At 42.8% G+C, this 19472-nt stretch overlaps 1 protein-coding gene across 13 annotated transcripts in view; it reads right to left on the bottom strand.

Moving 5' to 3' along the window:
• Window positions 1–333: 333 nt before the first annotated feature.
• Window positions 334–19472, bottom strand: part of KIZ (kizuna centrosomal protein) — a 147384-nt gene continuing 128245 nt past the window's right edge. For 12 of the 13 annotated variants that reach the window (XM_081033949.1, XM_081033955.1, XM_081033951.1 and 9 more), the window contains 2 exons: window positions 2520–2563; window positions 334–551 (listed from right to left, as the gene is read on the bottom strand). In XM_081033949.1, coding sequence (XP_080890075.1) covers window positions 448–551; window positions 2520–2563 — 148 coding nt within the window. In that variant the 3' untranslated portion in view covers window positions 334–447. The remainder of the gene's footprint in view (window positions 552–2519; window positions 2564–19472) is intronic. The other variant, XR_013992274.1, reaches the window with a different exon arrangement.

The raw sequence follows: 19472 nt of genomic DNA, 5'->3' as shown, positions 1-19472 counted from the left end.
TATAAATCAATATTTCATATAAACCAATATCAAATATAAATCAATACATGTCTGTGCCAGTACCACACTGTCTTAATTACTGCAGGTTTTTAGTAAGTTTCAAAATTGGGAAATGTGAGTATTCAGTTTTGTTTTTCCTTTTTAAGACTGTTTGGCCATTCTGGGTACCTTGAATTTCCATATGAATTTTAGGATAAGCTTGTCAATTTCTATAAAGAAAATAATTTGAATTTTGATGGGCATTGCATTCATCACTTTGCTTTTTGATAACTGAAAAATGAATATGCTAGTTCATAATTATATCATAAAATTTCACTGGAATATCAATGTGGCCCTAACATATTAAAAATCACAAAACTTAAAAGGACATGTTTATTTTGGAAATCACATATGAAGATAGGTTTCCGTTTCTTTAAAGACTTTATTTCCAACAGTTGTTATAGCTTATTAGTCATAAAAATTATCAAAATGATCAGTGGATGTGTTATGGTTTCTAGGACGTAAAGCAGCTTCAATTTCTGAGTTACTGTCATCAGACTCACTCCAGAAGGCTGGAAGAAAAAACCGGACAGCTATTTAACATCTCAGCACTGATTAGCTTGGCTTAATCAGCTGGATTGATTAATTGGAACACTGGCCTGCAAAAGGCCCGCTAGGGATACCATGTGATTTATCTGACCAGATATACCCGGAATTCATGTCAATACTGCACAAATTTACACATTTCACAATGTGTTCTATGCATTGTTATGGAAAACACTTTGTAGAATACTTTCTTTTCCCTTTTGTTGTGTCCAACTCTTCACCATAGGTTTGGGATTTAAAATCAGGATTAACATGGAAGCAGGGTTACCTGGGTGTTTTATCAGGCCTGATACCACCTCACCTGACCTCAGCCGCCCCTCTACTTTGATCTCCCTCTGTTCTTCACAAGAGCATAGAGGAGAAGAGAAGATACAGTGGAGGAATAGTAGTGAGGTTTACGCTGACACAGGGAATGAGTACACGTGGTTTACTTGGGAGGTAATCCTGGGAACGATGGGGGTTGGGGAACTGGGAGAGTGACACAGGGAAGAGAGGAAACCAACAGAGGGTGTTGATGAACAGGGCTGGCAGTGGACACCTGGGGATCAGTCCTGCAGGGGGCCCTCTGAGAGACTGCAGAACTCTCTTCAAATTGTCCCAAAGAAGAATGAGGAAGTGAGGTTATTTATCCGCCAACTCCCATCTCTCATTGTTTGAGGGTTGTTCTCAACCAGAGCATCAACTCTGTAGTACTGTGGGCTGCCCTGTAAGGAATGAGCATGCTCCTGTGGCCAAAGAAAGCCCCCAGGTGGCAATACTCAGCTGCCTGATGTACAAGGCCAAGGACATGTCAGTGAACTGTACTGAGGTAACCTCCAAAGTGGTTAGACAGGATGTGGTGGGGCACATTGTCTGCTACATTGACAATCTCCATGACTACCAATATCTACATGGCATGACTTGTCAGCTCTGCGATGACTTCTTACATACAACCTCACTGAATATTTTCATCAACCTGGTAAGGTAAGTATTAATGTCTCTGATTTACGGAGCAAATTGAGGCTGCAAGAGGTTAAGTAACTAGCCATAATTAGAGTTAGTGAGTAGTCAAACCAGCAGTACCACCCAGGTAATCCGACGCAAACCCGTGCTCTCAATTATAACCCACTGGAAATGGGATTTAAGGAGACAGGAGTAGAGAGAGCCCAAGCTTGGCAGAGGGTATTTCAGTGTTAGTGTGGAAGGAGGGTTAGATTCTCTCTGTAAACAGGTAGTTGAAGGATGAGTAGGAGCTCACTAGGCTGAGGAAAAGGAACATCATGGAGAAGGAATAACATCAGCAAAGGCACAGAGGTACAAGTGTGTATCTGGAAAAACCTGGTTGTGACTTGACCCAAAGAGGACAAGGCCTTGGGAGGAACTAGGCTGGAGAGTAGGGATGGGGCTAGACCACAAAGGGAGAAAGTGATAGACTCTATCATGTAGGTAGTGGGAAGACATTGGCAATTCTTAACCAGGAAGGTAAGAAGGATAAATGAGGTTTTAGATGCTGGTGGCTAGGTGGAGGACAGTCAGGCGTTGTGAGGGGTTGGATGTGAGGAAAACAGTTGGATTTCCTGCATGGGCCCTGTCATGTCTTGAGCAGTAGTGACTTGTGGGGCCTTAGCAGTGAGGATGGGGACAGAAGCAGGAAACATTTCATAGGTAGAATATATTGGTGTCGATACTCGATTAGTTGTGGAGGTCAGGATCCCCTCACTATTCATAACTGCAAATTAAAATGCTATGCCTCTGTGGCCCATGGCACCCATGTGTGTTCAGGTCACAGCCCTGTCACTGAAGCCCTCCAATCCCCTCAGAGACAACATCAACCCAGAGGGAGCTACAGGGGCTGCCCTTGTGATCACAGCCATGCTTCATAGCCCTTACACAAGTAAACAACTCTTTTGGTCAACACACAAAATGAAAATCTGGTATTTTATTATTTCTCTTACCTTTATACTTTAAATTGGTAGGTAGTTTCTTTTTATTTTCATGCCTGTAAAATAAAGAAATAACCTAAGTTTTAAGAAAAGGGAAAACCAGACTAATATTTTTACAATGAGCCCCTTAGGGAAGAAGCACATGTTATTTACTGAAAGGCTAGAAATTTTACATTTAATCCCCAAGTTTTAAAAGCAAAAAGAAAATGGCCGGGCTGCTGAGGCCAGAGGTATTTGCTAATGCTTTGGTGGGAGGGTCCCTATTGAGACAGCGGACTGCTGTCCCTGAGTGCTGGCTCCGCAGAGACCCAGTTGGACTCCGCTCTGCCTTGTGTGTGCCAAGAGGCACTGCACACTGTGCTCCTCTGGAGAACGAATGCATGGCAGTGGGCAGAGGACCAATTTCCCCTCAACAGTCTCTGGAAAACACTAATGTGTAAAGCTTAGCACTTGTAGACAAGCTAAAAAAGAAATACCTGAAGTGGGGACTTCCAGATGTTAGAATACAAGGAGAGGCTGGTGAGGAAGTTAAAATACTTACCTCCATTAAGCCAGTGATACCAATACTTAACAGTTTAACAAAGGAGTTAAAAATAAACTCTGTTTTGTTTGTTAAAAATATTAATACATGGTAGAGAAAAAAATGCAAGTATCTTGGACACCTATGTTTAGGGCTCCATGTATCACATACATATAAAAATGCAAGTGTCTACGGCATCTAGTACTTAGCAGCTTGTTTACTAAAGCCAATATAACAAGAAATAGATCTATGGGATATGATGCCCATCTCAGCACTCCTTTTCAAGAGCTTTTGTAATTTTAATGAATTTAAAAGTCCCCTCTGGGAGCACATCATTTGATTTTTTAAATTATACTTAAATTCTTTATGGTTCATACTGATAAAGAATGAAAATTCAATCAAGTACATCTGAAGATCCAACAATTGGTTTATTGAAAGATTCATGCATTGGGTAGCATCCCATTGGAGCAAGTAGAGGGAATGCCCAAGAAGCTGTACAATGTGGAAGGCTTTTATAGACAGAAACTGGGCCAAAAAAGAAAATTAGCAAAAGAAAGGCTTGTTTCAGGCAATGGTACCTTCCCTCAGGGGAACGCGGTGTGTGTGTCTTATCAGGCAGATTGCCTGAGTTTACTTTGGAGGCTGGGATGAAGAGGACCTTCGTGACAGATTACCTCATTGGTACTAACTAGAAAATTGCGGACTGATTGATTAACATTACATTCCAGAGAACGCTGAAACTGCAATTAGGTCAAGTATTAAGTCTAGGTTCTGTCATGGGCTTTAGCACAAGCGACTCCATTTTGGGCCTGTTTTCTCTTTAACAATACTGAATGGTCAAGGGAGATATTAAACAAGAAACTGTTACTTGTGTATTGCTTGCCATTTTGATTTATTTTCTTGTGTTTTTGCCAAAGTATTTACTTGCATTTACATTTACAGATTATTTCATTAAAGCAGATTCCATCCTTTTAGATGGGGAGAATGCTGAGAAAAGACACAGATCCCAATATGCACCATCACTACTCTTCTCATAGCCAGTATCCTAGTCTTCTAGATGCAGGACCCATCTTCTCCTTCCCATTGGGTCAAGTCAAGTTAACCTATGGCTTAAAAATCTGCCTTTTGCCATAGTTGCATTACATTTTCTTTCTCAGTAAAACAAGCTCCACTAAGGTATCATCTTCCAGGCTCAGTATCTGTCAATGCTCCCTTTAAACTTGGTGTCGGTTTATTTGCTATGACCCACTAGTGGCCTGTGGCCATTTCCCCATGACCATCCAAAAGGGTCCAGGGCTAACCGATAATCATGGAGACTGCCAGTAAGGTGCGCACAGACAACATGAGCCTGAAAGAATCCATCTTACGTAACGCCCCGCCCCTGCCACACACACAGACAGATATTAAATACAACTGTGGGTTGTGTCTACTATTTATCTACCTCCCATTTCATGAATACAATGAGCTAGGTGCTAGAGGGGAGAGGTAGATTATAAAAACACTAGTAGGGTGCAAAAAGCGGCTAATTTGCCAGCTGTGGCTCAATGATAAGAGTCCTGTGGGGGAGAGGGGTAGAGCACTAGCTGGGAGAATTGAGTGCATAGGGTGGGTGATGGGGTGGCTGCAGGATCCCCAAGGAAGCAAGGAGCCTCCTGGACTCTGCTCTGAAAGGCGAAAAGCATCTCACAGGTTGGGACCGAGGAACAGTGGGATGCAGTGGTACGTGGCAGCTGGAAGCCCTTCACAAGAGCAAGGGCATGGAGGCAGGCAAGTATAGGCCAGGTCCCCACAGCCTAGGCCACTTTCTGAGCGCCAAGAACGTGACCAGTCCTCACTTAATGAGACAGGTTAGTTAGCATGTTGTTAGGTAGACAGGGAAGTCCCTGGTGGAATAAACAAAGGTAGCCAGATCCTGAAACTTCAGATTCTGAAATGGTTCATTCACTCCAGGACAAAATGTAATGGCACCTTGAGGTTAATAAGTTATCTCACAAATCTCTTTTGGCCAAATAGAGCAGATCTGATAGATATGAATGGGTTATTTCGTTAATCCCTTCAGGATGGGCAAATAGAGCAAAACTGATAGACGAATTCCATTAGAAGACGCCAGCTCCCTTCTTCAAATGGGCAAGAAAAGATATAAGAATAAGAGCCTTTGCCCCATTCTGGGCACCCAGTCGGGACACCCTCTTATTTGAGAGCTGTGACTGTTTACTTTTAATAAACTATTCTCTTTTGCAACTCCTAGCCTCTCCTTGGTCGGTGTTTCCATTCTTCAGTTTCGCAGACACGATCCCAGCACTCAGAAATTTCCTACATCATTTGGGGGCTTGCTCAGGATTGAAGGAGAGGTAAATATTATCTGTGCCTTTCTATTTGCCCATTTATGGGCCTTCATCATTTTTTTGTCTCTTTCTCCTGTCACACATAGTGGGCCTCCGTCAGCCTCTTAAAAGTGAATAAAGCAGCTGCCAATCTTAAGCCACGGAGTAAAAGGTCTTGTGTGAGGGCTCTGATCAATCCCCTCTGGAGCTGAGCCGGGGAAATGTTGGCCTTAGCCCAACCGCCTTCTCTCTTGTACAGAGGGGGGCCTTGTACAAAGATGGCACGAGGTTGGGATGAACAATCCTCGGTAGCAACTGAGGGTCTCTGGGCACCGCTACTCTGTGGTGAGTTCCCAAAGGCTCCCTGGTTCTTCCCCCAACCCAACTGCCCAGAAGAATGCCGTTTGGAGGCTCCCCCTCCTTCTCTGCTACATTCTCCTATTCCTCCGCTGCCTGTTTCCTTTCAGTGAGGAGGCTGAATACTGGTGCACGGCTGGAGCAGTGGGCCTTTACAGACAATTAAGGTGCTCTGGCCACAGCTACTTTGTAGTGGGTTCCAAAGGTCTCACTGGTGCCTTCCCAGCCCGACTGCCCGTAAGGGTGCCAGCTGAATGTGTCGTCCGATCATGCTGCTCTTCTAATCCTGCCACTATCTCTCCTCAGCTCTTGAGACGTTGGTCCGGGGCCCCTTCCCCGCGAGCCCTCCTCAGCGCTCCCCCCAGCCTCAGGACATCGTAAGGTAGGAACACGGACCTCTGCCTCTGTAGGACATCCCTGTTACTCAGGATGAAATTTACTGGCATATAGCACACCCTCTCATGTCATCCTATCAGTAGCTCCTCTTAGTTTTAAAGCACAGGTGGAGGTGTCCTGGAATTCTCACCCAACATCTCTATTGTTTTTGTGCCCTTCCCACCTGTTGCCGAATTTCCAATAATTGTTTAGAGGCTCAAGTTCATCTAGGATGCTGCCCCTGGGGTCCTGAGTATTTTGCTGCTTTCCTTTTATACCTCTGTTGTTGCTGACCATCAGGCAAAGTTTTTAAGGAGGACCGACATAGTCCGGACTCACTTTTCCTTAAAGAAGCAGTCTTGTCTGAAGCCTTTTAGGGCTTCAGATCTCTCTTTCTGTCCCCCCTCACATATTGGGCTTCAGGGCCTCCTTCTACTCCTTCTCGTCTATGCCCTATGCCTTCCTCACAGGCTTTGAGTATATATATACTCCCTCCTTAAACACGTCTGTTCAGAAGGCCGCTATTATATCCACTGCGCCATCAATTTTCGAAATGCCCAGTCGGGCCATATGCCCTTCTACTTTAAAACACCCCATCATTGGCCACCACCTTTACTGATCTGTGGACGGCTGGCACCAGACATCCAGGTAGGGACACCATAGATTTAGGTAGACACTCACTGGGGACACAGATCGGGCAGCCCAGGTGAGCACGACTAACCCTGGCACACCGTGTCTCCCCACATGCCTTGGAGCTGATTGTGGGGTCTCCTTGGCTCAAGCTCTAGAGGACGCTCTAGTAACAGTTGTTGGGAGATGAACTGCAAAGGGACGCCTTTCTGTTCTCCCTCCCTTCCAGATGGGCAATCAGCTCTCATGTGCCTTCACCCCCCTGGATTGCATCAGAAACACTGAGACAAATTTTACCCTCAGAATGTGAAGAAACGGCACCTGGTCTTCTCTTGTTCCGAGGTTTGACCTCAATACAAATTAAAAAAAAGATGGGGAAACCTGGCCGCCTGAGGGAAGTAGCAACTATAATACTATCTCACAGTTAGATTTATTTTGTAGAAGGTATGGCCAGATGTGCCAGGTTTCTAGAAGCCCTCATTGGGGGCACTAAAAAAAAAAAAAAGTAACTAAATTGATACCGTGTTTCCCCGAAAATAAGACCTAGCCAGACAATCAGCTCTAATGTGTCTTTTGGACAAAAATTAATATAAGACCTAGTCTTATTTTACTATAAGACCGGGTCTATATAATATATAATAAAACATAATGTAATATAGGGTCTTATGTAATATAAGACTGGGTCTTATATAAAATATAATAATAATATAATATAATATAATATAATATAATATAATATAATATAATATAATATAATACTGGGTCTTATATTAATTTTTGCTCCAAAAGACACATTAGAGCTGATTGTCCGGCTAGGTCTTATTTTCGGGGAAACATGGTAGTTCAGAAAAAAAGGGAGCTCCACCCATCTCCTAATCTACCCATAAGCAGAAATGCATGAGGCTGAGGTAACTAAAGAAAAAAATAACACTTTTAAAATCAAGCAGCTAATTCTCAAGCCAGCCCCCTCCCTCTTACTCTGCTGCTCTGGTTCTAAGTCCTGCAGGGACCACCCGCAGTGGGATTCATTGTAAGGGAAACGGTCTTTGGACTGGAGTCTGCCTTCCTCCCAGAGTACTAGCATTCTGAATAAACCTACTTTTAAAATCATGCTATCCCTGTTGCAGAATTTGTCAAAAAAATAGTTTGAGTTATTGACTTTGAGATCTCATAGAGTTAAAAACTAATAAAACGTTAACAGATGAAACGTTTCAGTAATAATATAGTGTGGATGTTTAGACAAGGTTTCTCACCTTCTGTTGGTAACTTAAGATTTCAGTTTTACTAAGTTGTATTAAACGATAAAAATTATTAAATATCTAGGTATTTCAAAATAATGAAATACTGAAATATTAATTATTAGATAGGTCTAAGTTCATCTATTTCTGGCTTCTTGTCACAGAAATAAATGTATCTTATATTTTATTACAAAAGCCTATGCTTTTGAAGGTTGCCAAATATATTTCTGGATTTGCCAGTGGAAGTGCTAACTGCTTGCTTTTGGTTGTCAGTAAAAATTAAGGTTCTGAAGACAAATGATCAAAAGTTCCATATGTTCAGGCTTTTTTCACTCTAAGAGACAATCCAGACCTCTGTAAGAAATATAAAGTTGATCCGGCTCTTTTGGCTGTAATTTCTTGTCTCTGTCCTCAAAAGGAAACCCCTTCAAAGGAGACCCACTCAAAGGAAACTCCAACAGGACTCTTCCCTCCTGAGGAGGAGGCACCCACAGGAGACACCCAGTCAGAAGACCATCCCAAACCTCTATACCCTTGTCTTCGTCCTGCCAGCTCTTGCCCAGGCTCCCTCTTGTTGCCCTCTTTATCCAGAACCTCCTGTACAACAGTGCCCCCAGCTGGAAGCAAATCTTCCCTTACAGGAGATGCCGGGAGATTTTGGGCCTGTCAGAGTTCAGGTCCCTTTCTCCCTACAGGATCTCAAACAAATAAAAGGAGATCTAGGGAAGTTTTCAGACGACCCTGATAAATATATAGAAGATTTCCAAAACTTAGCATTCTGAGTAGGCCTACTTTTAAAATCATGCTATCCATGTTGCAGAATTTGTCAAAAAAATAGCTTGGGATCTCATAGACTTAAAAACTAATAAAACGTTAACAGATGAAACTTTTCAGTAACAACATAGTGTGGATGTTTAGACAAGGTTTCTCACCTTCTGTTGGTAACTTAAGATTTCAGTTTTACTAAGTTGTATTAAATGATAAAAACCCAGCTCTTTGACCTCTCTTGGAAAGATGCCGTGTTAATATTAAATCAGACTCTGACTAATTCTGAGAAACAAGCAGCCCTACAAGCTGCCGAAAAGTTTGAAGATGATCAGTTCCTAGCCTATCATGATGAACAGGCAGGACGGGGCTCCGTTTGGGAACCCTTCCCTCCAGGAAAACGAACAGTACCCACTAACGATCCACAGTGGGACCCTGATACACCCATAGGAAATTCGCAGAGAAAACACTTTCTGGCAGGCATTTTAGAGGGACTGAGGAGAACAAGGACCAAATCCATCAATAATTCAAAACCATCTACCATTAGCGAGAATTTGGAAAAAAATCCCTCAGCCTTTTTAGAAAGGCTCGGGGAGGCCTTAATTAAATACACTCCTATAAGGCCTGACACCCTTGAAGGGGAAATTCTTCTGAAAGACAAATTAATAACACAGGCTGCCCCAGATATCCACAGGAAATTACAGAAATTGGCTATTGGCCCCGAACGCACCTTGGACCAATTACTCAGGGTAGCCAACACTGTCTTTTACAATCGGGACCAGGAGAAAGCCCAGGAAAAGGAGAGGAAAAAAAAAAGAAGGTGGAAGTATTGGTGGCTGCCTTACAGGCTACAACCCAGCAGGATACGTATCCCAGGGGAATCCAACTGCCACCGTTGTGGGCAGTCTGGACGTTGGAGAAAGGAACGTTCACAGTGACTGAAGCCAGCCCGGAGACCTCCACGGCCCTGTCCCACCTGTAAAGGGGATCACTGGAAGTCAGACTGTCCCCAGAGGCCTCCACCCCTGAACTCAGGCTTGCCTAGACTCCCACACTGAGGAGGTCACACTGACTGATGGTGGCTTCTAATGGTGGCTCATTCATCCCATCTAAACTTCGGGACTCCTAAGCCCTGGGTAACCCTAGAAGTAGAAGGAAAATCTATCAATTTCCTTTTAGACCCAGGAGCCACCTTCTCTGTCCTTCTCTCCAACCTAAGGACCTCTCCAGTTGACATGTTACTGTCTGTGGAGTAACGGGCAAGCCAATTACTAAATATTTTTCTCAGCCCTGAGGCTGCATATGGAGGTGACCTAATGTTCTCGTATTCTTTCTTAATCATTCCAGAAAGTCCTACCCCAATGTTGGAAAGGGACATTATGAGCGAAATGCTCATTCTCCTGGCCCCTGGAAGTCCTCCTGGCTGTCTCCCGGTAATAGAACCGCCATCAACGCTGATGTTTGGGTCACACAGGGGGTAGCTGGTCGTGCCTTAACAGCCACCCCAGTCCACGTTCATCTTAAGGACTCCACTCTATTTCCTTGTCAAAAACATTAATACCCTTAGACAACCCAGATTGGACGCTCTTCACTGATGGGAGCTCTTTTATAGAAAATGACATACGTGGTAACTTAAGAATGTGGTTTTACTAAGTTCTATTTCTAGCTTCTTGTTATAGGAATTGGTATGTGTTTTCAAGAAGGACATAAGGCATGGAAATACCTGCTATGACCATTGCTTTAAATGTCGAGATTAGTCAAATGGCTTGCTCAATGACAAAGGCCCTCAACGCTACCTCACAGGCTATCCATGCCATGGGACAAGAGTTAGGACAGGTCAAAAAAACAGCTCTCAAAAACAGAGATGCCATAGATTATTTAATCCTCAAACACAATCAAGGATGTAAAAATATTAAAGGATTACGCTGTTGCAATCTCTCTGATAATTCACAGTTAACTGAAGATAAAGTTCAACAAATTCATAATAAGTTTCCAATATTAAACAAAAAACGATTCTTCAGACTAGATTTTTCCTTCCTTACTTCCTGACTTCCCAATTTAACAGGACTTAAGGAAACTTTTCTCATTTTCTTTTATTCATTATTATAGGTATTATCTCATACTGTTGCCTACAATATGTCTCAGCTTACAGACTACCCACTGGTTGGCTACAATGGCCTACAGGACAATAACATCCTCACTTGGATTTGTTCATCTACCAGGGACCATTAGATAGACCTCTGCCGACAAGCCCTTGCTGCCGGTCTCTTTCTATCTATGCCCCTCCTCACCCTGCAGTAGCCAGAACGGTCATTGCACCTATTCCCTAATGGCAGGTTAGGGTTACGTCTTCAGAGTGGGGATTGAGACAAGTTAGTTAGCATGTTGTTAGGTAGACAGGAAGGTCCCTGGTGGAATAAACAAAGGTAGCCATATCATGAAACTCCAGATTCTGAAATGGCTCATTCACTCCAGGTCAAAATGTAACGCGCCTTAAGGTTAGTAAGTTACCCTGTTTTCCTGAAAATAAGACCTAGCCAGGTCTTATATTAATTTTTGCTCCAAAAGACGCATTAGAGCTGATTGTCCAGCTAGGTCTTATTTTTGGGGAAACAGGGTATCTCGTAAATCCCTTTTGGCCAAACGGAGCAGATCTGATAGATACGAATGGGTTATTTAATTAAACCCTTCAGGATGGGCAAACAGAGCAAATCTGATAGACAAACTCCATTAGAAGGAGCCAGCTTCCTTCTTCAAGCAGGCAAGAGAAGATATAAGAATAAGAACCTTTGCCCTATGTTGGGCACCCAGTCAGGATCCCCTCGTTCGAGAGCTGCGACTTTTTTTTTTTTTTTTGCGACTCTTTACTTTTAATAAATTATCCTCTTTTGCAACTCCTTGCCTCTTGGTCCGTGCTTCCATTCTTCAGTTTCATGAGACACGAGCCCAGCACTCATGGAAATCTCCTATATCATTACCAGCTCTACTTCGCTGCCTCCGAAGTGCCTCATGGTGAACACGCCTATACAGCACCATACTCACAATTTCTCCCATGTGGGCCCCTCCTTGCCAAACCAGGCCCCTTCCCCACTCTCAGCCAACGGCACCCCAACCTTCTAGTCGTTCCCAAGCCCCTCTCCAGTCCTCATCCTCCCACACCCAATCTGCCCCTAGGTCCTGCCAAGTTTACCTCCTTCTGTAATGGTGACTCTATACCTTCTATTTAAACCTGTGATGTAATTTGATTTGACAGTGTGGGTTGGCTTGGGACTTTTTGAAAGCTTTTTTTTTGTTCTTTGCGTCCCTCCTGCCAAACCTTAATGATTCTGTTTACTGTACACTTACTATGCACACCCACTAGTTTCAATAGTTCTATTTATTTCTGGGCGGCTGAGCTCTTGCCTGGCCTGGTGACTTGGGAGAGGGTTTTGCATTTGTATGGGATCCTCTCCAGACCTTGAGGCAGACCAGCCTCTGGGAAGAGCTTTTTCCTGGAGTTGCCTGTCCAACTTCTCCTTTTTCTTTGTTCTGCCTCTCCTTGCCTGCCTTAAAAACCTTTGGCGGTATTATGAGACGGAAGGAAGTCTTTGTGACAGGGAGTCCACTGCCTTCCCTTAAGTCCACTGCTGGCATTTTGGAATAAACCTGCTTTTCTTTCCACCAACCTCTCCTCTCGACTTTTGGCTTAGAAGCAGTGAGCAGCCAGACCTTTTGCATGGTAACATTCCTACTTCCCAAAGTCCTCACTCTTTCCCTATGCATTGTTACCTTCTGGTCAACAAAATCAGCATCTCTTGCCTAGACCTTTTTTTCTCTTTCACCTTTGTAACAGCTCCCTAACTAGTGATACCACAACTATTTTTTTTTCCTACTCAGCAGCAAGAGTGAGGTTTTTGAAACACAAATCTGATCGCTCCATTTCTTTGCTTAAAACTCTTCAATGCCTTCCCACTGTTTTTAGCAAAAGAACTAAATCCTGAACAGCGCCCCCAAAGTTGATGCCCCAGACTTCATCAGGCTCTCCTGCTACAGCCTTCCCCAGCCCCTACGCTCCACATCTCACTCTCTACCCCGAGTCCTCATTAAAGTTGCTGTTTCACACCCATTTGTGTAACTGATAGAGACGTTTGCCCCTCCAGACTGTAAGCTCCATGATGGCAGCAACCATACCTGTTTCAGCTCAGCGGGGTAACTCACTACTATGCACACAGTGAATACGTGTATAATGAATAGATGAACCTAACTAAGCACAGGGCCCTGCTTAAAGGCACTTGACCATTTGTTGATGATACATTATTTGATTTGCATATTTCTACTTACGTGAGTTCATAATCAGGTTGTTGAAGTTTCTTACCAGAAACATGTTTTCTTTCAAGAAACATGTTTCAGAACTACATGCACGTAGCTCACCCACTCAGAAAGGTGGAACATGTTGTCAGGTGTTTCCAATTCTATCCTTACACCTTAGGGATAATGATTTTTCCCTTTGGGAAACCATTTCTACAAGTCAATGGGACACTGCAATTCATGGCTGATTTTTATTGTACACAATTCTCACGGGGAACATTTCTTTCTCTGGGTCACCACTAATGTGTAAAGAAAGCTAAGACAAGTCCAAAGGGGGTGGTGTGAGAACTGTCCTTGGAGTGTTGGATAGAGGCTACTTATTTAGCTACTACCATAAATGAGAGATAAACAAATACAAATTCATTTCTGAAAGCATAACAAATGCAAGAGTTAAAGTTATGGGCTATGGGATATGGTCACCATACTCCATCATATGTGCTGGGAAGCTGCCTCATCTTCCCTGAGCATGTGCAGGTAACATTTATATCTTGTAAGGCAAAGACTGCGGAAAGCCAGAGTAAGTGGTTCAGGTCGTGTGGACATTATGGTCTCTGTCACAACTACTCAGCTGTGTGGCTGCAGCACGAAAATGGCCGCGGACAATGTGTAAATGAATGGACGTGGCTGTGCTACAATGAAACTTCATTTAGAGACATGGAAATTTGAATTTCCTGTAACTTTCTGGTGTCCTGCAACATTCTTCTTTGGATTTTTCTCAACCATTTAAAAATGGAAAAACCACTCTTAGCCTGCAGGCTGCAGAGAACCAGGCAGTGAGCTGGACTTGGCCCCAGGGTCGCGGTTTGCCGAGCCTGCTGCAAAGCAGGGCCAACACGTGCTACACTGGTAGCAAACCAGAGCACCTGCCTTCCCTGCAGTTTCTCATGGGTATCTCTTGGAATGCAAGATAGCAGACTTGATATTTTTCTCCCTAGAAGTTTAGAATTAGACTGGAAGCCCTACTTCAAAATAAACCATTTTCAAGTAAAGACACCACAGACAATTGATTAAATTGTGACCATATTCCAATGGTCTCATATTATAATGGGACAATGATCTCTGTAGAATTTCCCAGTAGGTTTGGTAATTTATTCCCCCCTAGCTGTATAGTGAAGGAAGATGCTCAATTGTTAACATTTTGCCACATTGGCTTTATCACGTATCTTCCCTTTGTCTATCCATCAAGCCATCTTATTTTTTGATGCATTTCAGTAATTGTTTATAAATTCCCCGGCTATTGATGAACCAGATTAGGACAACTCTAATCAAAGTCATTTTTGTTCTCATCCTTGCTAAACTTAAGAAGCTAAGGTCGGCCAGGGTCTTAGAATAGGTTTTAGTTTAAGCATAGCACCTGGTACAGAGTGAACACCTACATATGTAATCTTCATGACCATAGCTACTAAAGAAAATAGTCAAAATTATGAGTGTCAGCTGTTCACCTTATATGAGCAAAATGCTAATATCACTAGAAATAGTCAACATAAATATAAAATTAGATGGCAAGGACATCTGTAAGTATTAAGTTTTGCTTTGTGGTACCAGCAAGTAGAAACAAAAATGAGACCTGGAAAACCTATGGGTTTCTAAGTAACCCAATATGAAATTATAGCAGAGTATTGATCCAGCTCCTTCACTGTACAAATGGTGGAGCCCAGAGAGCTTGAGGGATGTGTTCCAAGACACACAGAGTCAGCTGGTAGTGGGGCAAAAGTAGAACAAAACATTTTTCCCAGGATACAAAATGCACAGGTTGCAAACCTGTCTCCTCAGGGCCTCGTGAGAGGTGATACAACAGCAGGGTAGAGGAAACCTGGGTGGGCAGGAACAACTGGTCCCTGTCCCAGTGTGTGACTGCTTGTGGGAGTTGCTTTCAGAAGGCTGCCTGAGAGGCCGCATACAGCAGGCTTTGACAAGCAGCGCAGCTGCACTGTCAAGGCATTTGGATGAACAAAGGCATGTGCTTGGTTTGGTTTCGTAGGTTCTAAGTGGAGGTGGTAAGTATGCAGATACACGGCGGCAAGGTGTGGGGATAAACTGAGAGGAAACAGGCCCAAGATACATGAAGTTTCTTCTTTGAGGAGCCTGATGAGTAGGAGCACTTGGGATGGGGAAGAGACAGGGAGACCGCCTCCGCCAGGCTGTTCACAAGCAGGTGGGCAGAGCATCTGGTCTGCAGTGGTTTGTTTGTTCATCTATCCATCCATTCACTCACTCACGCACTCTCTCAGCAAGTACCACACACGTAACAAGGCATCAGGCTCTGTGATAGGGCTGTAGCAGCAAACAAGCCATACTCGATCTCTGCTGTTGGGGATCTCATGCTTCAGTGGGGGTACAGACACCAAAATAGTAACTGTGACACAAGCCAAAAAGGGAAACTGCAGGGTGGGCCGAGAACTAATGGCAGCAGGGTTGGGGCACAACATCCCAGGCCCCCAACATGTACCAAGAACCCATAAGCCCTCATCAATTTCAGAGCCAGGGACCAGACACTGGCGGAGAGGATGTAATCTAAGTTGGCTGCAACAGCCTCCCTTTGAAGACGTGTATGTGCTGTGCCTCTCCCTCTCCTACACACCCATCAGATAACCTTATGGAACGCATGATTCTGCAGCTCGGGTACAAGATGCCATAGAGAGGCGAAGGCAATTGTGCAACTGACTTTTATAAAGAAAAACGCTCGAGTAATGGTGGAGCTATATATTGATGATCACTTGCTCAGAAAGTCCAATGGTTATTGAGCATTGGTGATTGAGAAAAGCCCCCAAACCCCAGGGAGGAGCTCACAGTGGGGTGAGGGTACTGGTATATGGCTTCTATCCCTGTGCTACAGTTGATGACAGAAATAGCCACAGGGCCACAGAAGTGGCATCTTGTATGGCCAGAGCCTCTGCTTAGGAAACTTTTAGAAGGTTACAAGTTAAGCCTTGATAATGTAGTAGGCATCAGCCATATGAAAGAGTGGAGCAGCAGCATTCCAGCACAAAAGCAGGAATGAAAGACAGCACACATGACACAGCATGCATGTTGCATGTGGTTGTCCAGGGAGCACAGGGACCTCGGGAAGCAGGCTGGGAGGGCACTGCAGAGTGGAGGCCACACAGTCCTTGAGGGGTGGGTACAGGCAACAGGACCGGCAGCAGCAGAGATAAGACAGTCAGACTAGGTGCTCATTCTTGGCTTGTAGTGAGGAGGAATCTGGAAAATAACAGACCTGGAGGATGTCCTAATGTTAGTAACAAAATGACTCAACCTCATGGTTCATTTCTTTTTTGAAAAGAAAAAATACCCAAAGCCCATTAACACTACCCAAGTTATTGTGACTCTGAGGCCATGTCAGTGGGTTTTGGCAATGAGACTCTCAGGGTCCTGCCAAGGACACAGTCTATGCTGTTAGGGACAATGAGGAAGTCCTCCAGCAGGAAATATCCTTCTAGGGCTTTATAAAAAGCCTGAAAATAACTAACCTATGAGAATTTGTGGTCTTTAGATTGAATTTTACAATTTTTAGTGATTTTGACTGCTAGTTAAAGTCAGTATTAAAATTTCTCACATACCATCTTCAGCTAGCATTTTCCTCCAAACAGACACGTTTTTGGAAAATACATGGCAAAAAAATTATCTAGAAAGATTAAAAACAATCCCAACGAGTGTGCCAATAAATCTCTAAATACTAATTTTTTAAGTTTTAAGAGGCCGACCAAAGTCTGAGACCGGTTTAATTCGACAAAGTCTGAGCGCCCCCTGATGGTTAAACAGGGTCCCTGCAGCAGATGCCTTTTTGTTTTTTTTAGCTGCCGGGAGTCAACTTGTTAACCCCTTCGCTTCAGCTAATCAAGCCAGCGATTGTTCTTTGGTGCTCTGTGTAGAAAGGAAATAAAGTATGTTACTTTATGATGAGAAGCATGTGAAATATTTAGGAAGCTGTTAATTCAGTAGAATTTAAGGCGACTGCAGATTTGCTAAGCCAGAGATAGAAACGGGGGCTTTGATATGAGATCTTAAAGGACTTCCAGGAAAATCTCACTTTTATTTCATTGTGACCCTCACATCATCCCGGGGGGGGGGGGGGGGGGAGGGGGGATGGTACAGTGACCAGGCAAGAGAGGCCACTGTCCCACCAAAGCATCAACTGCAGCCTTGCGCCCTCCGCTGGCCGCTCCCATGGCTACAGGGTTGGCACAGAATGCCACCCACTGTGGCCCTGTCAGGGTGAGGTGGCTGGGTGACCTCTGCTACTTTCCCCCCAGGCAATTATGTTGTAAGCACACATTCTTTTCTTTTGGTAAAACATTATCTCGATTCAATAAGTAAACTGAAGTTACAGGACAGGCTGTTAAAATACATTCTTCATTGAACAAATGGATCCAGGAGAGTGAAAACCGCTTCCTGGGGAAGGTAAAGCGAAACAATGTTTGCAGAGGAGAGGAAGCTCTGGCATGCACCCCTGAACAAAAGGGAACAAGTGGTCTTTACTCAGAGAACAGCTTCCTATTAAGACTTACTCCTTCATATATTATGCCTTTCATCCCCACTCAACCACAAAATGATTTTGCTGAAGCAAATACAATGGTAGAAAAAGATTTACACTGAAAGAATCTTTAATAATAAACTGTTGCCGATCTGCCTACTTGCCCATGATTTATAATACAATAAACATCGGATTCTATTACGGCTCATCCACTGAAGCTGCTGCTCTGAAAAATAGAATATGAAAGCATGCGGACCCCTCCACCATCACAATGAAATGAGCATGTATAAATGTGCTAAGAGTATCTCTTTGCATCTTTTATAGCTTGTGTGTATTAATCTGTAACGCTTATTAAGAAAGTCATTGCTATGCAAAGCAGCACCCAATCCCTTTCTCTGGCTTTTCAACAGAGTGCACTGTTTAGCCAATAGGACGGACCCTCTGGCCCTCATTCTGCATTCATCGCAGGCAACATTTGCACAATGTATCTCTCAAAGGCGGCTGAAAAGAAGGCCTTAATACTCATGTAAACAACTGCAAACCAATTACTTAATGAATCAGGCCCACACATAATGAGGTGCAGACAAAGAGCTATAAATGTATTTTTGTACCCAAGCCGCTGCTTTAAAGTAAAATCCCTCAGCTGTAGTTTGGGCTTAACTAGCACATCATAATTATTGTCTCTAGGACATCAGAGAAAACCATTTTTTTTTTTTTTTTTTAGGTCCAGCAGGGTTTGTTTTTTTTGAGGTTGCTCATCAGCTCACTGACAAAATAGAGTAAAGAAGAATTTTTAAAAGTGCTACAGCAGCACTGCACTGTTATGTTTATTCTCAAGTACTGGGTTTCGAGACCACTTGTAAAAGCAATAAAGCACGAGGAGTGACTGCAGTAAGTGGGATCCTTAAACGTAAACCTCTAAGAAATTTCAGGGAATCCAGGCACAAACAGCAAAACCAGAGCTCTCCAAAGCCCACGGTGGTGTACTAACACCACCAAACCCACCACAAGAACAAAACCAGAAAAACCCAAACCCACTACTCTGTGCCCAGACCTTTTCCTCAATGGATTATTATCAAGTGTCTAGAACGAAGGGTCCCTTGAAGACTTATTTATATTTTCTTAAAGGGAGTGATGAGATTACTTCTAATTTATTTAGGAAATTAATTTCACGCAGAAACAACACTAATAACAAAAGGCCCCTGCCTCAAGTGGAAGGGGAAAAAAGTTTGATTTTATAATGAAATACAGATGCAAGATATGAAATGATCAGGCTGAGAAAATGTCCTACAGAATTCAACTGCTTTCTTAATGTATTTAAAAATTGCTTGAAGAATATATATAAGGAAAAGTTTAAGAATTGGGTTTTTTAATGCCTCTAAAATATAATGGAAACAAACATTTCTAACTATCTTTAAAAACTAAATGTATGTATTATTAAGCCAAATGGTAACATTAAGCCTGAAAACTACCTGTAGAATTTATCTTTTAAAATTTCTTTTAAAAGACCTACAATTTAAATTTATAGTATAACCATAAAAATATAATACTTTAATACTCTACTTGTCCCATAATTTGTTATCTCTCGTTTTCCTCAAATACGTGGATAAAAACCCAGGTATTAAAGATAATAATTTCTGATAATTAAGAGTAATTCCCTAAAATTGAACTTATCAGATTTCTAAAAGCAAGAATTCAATTTCAGAAAATCAAATTCATCTTAATATATTCCAGGTCCTAAATATATAGTAATTTTTTTATTTGATCAAAATATAAATAAAAATGGGATTTTTTTTTCATTTAAAAATATATTTCTGCATCAAATCATTTTCTCTTATAAGATATTACAAACGTAAAGTTCTGGTTTTAAAATTTCATTGAGGGTAAGCAGTTAATTCAAATGTAATGCAATTACCTAAAGGACACCTTTTTAAT

Source organism: Rhinolophus hipposideros, assembly GCF_964194185.1.
Source record: "Rhinolophus hipposideros genome assembly, chromosome: 22".
NCBI classification, from domain to species: Eukaryota; Metazoa; Chordata; class Mammalia; order Chiroptera; family Rhinolophidae; genus Rhinolophus; species Rhinolophus hipposideros.
The sequence above is the reverse complement of the archived record's forward strand: the minus strand, read 5'-3'. Positions and strand labels throughout refer to the sequence as shown.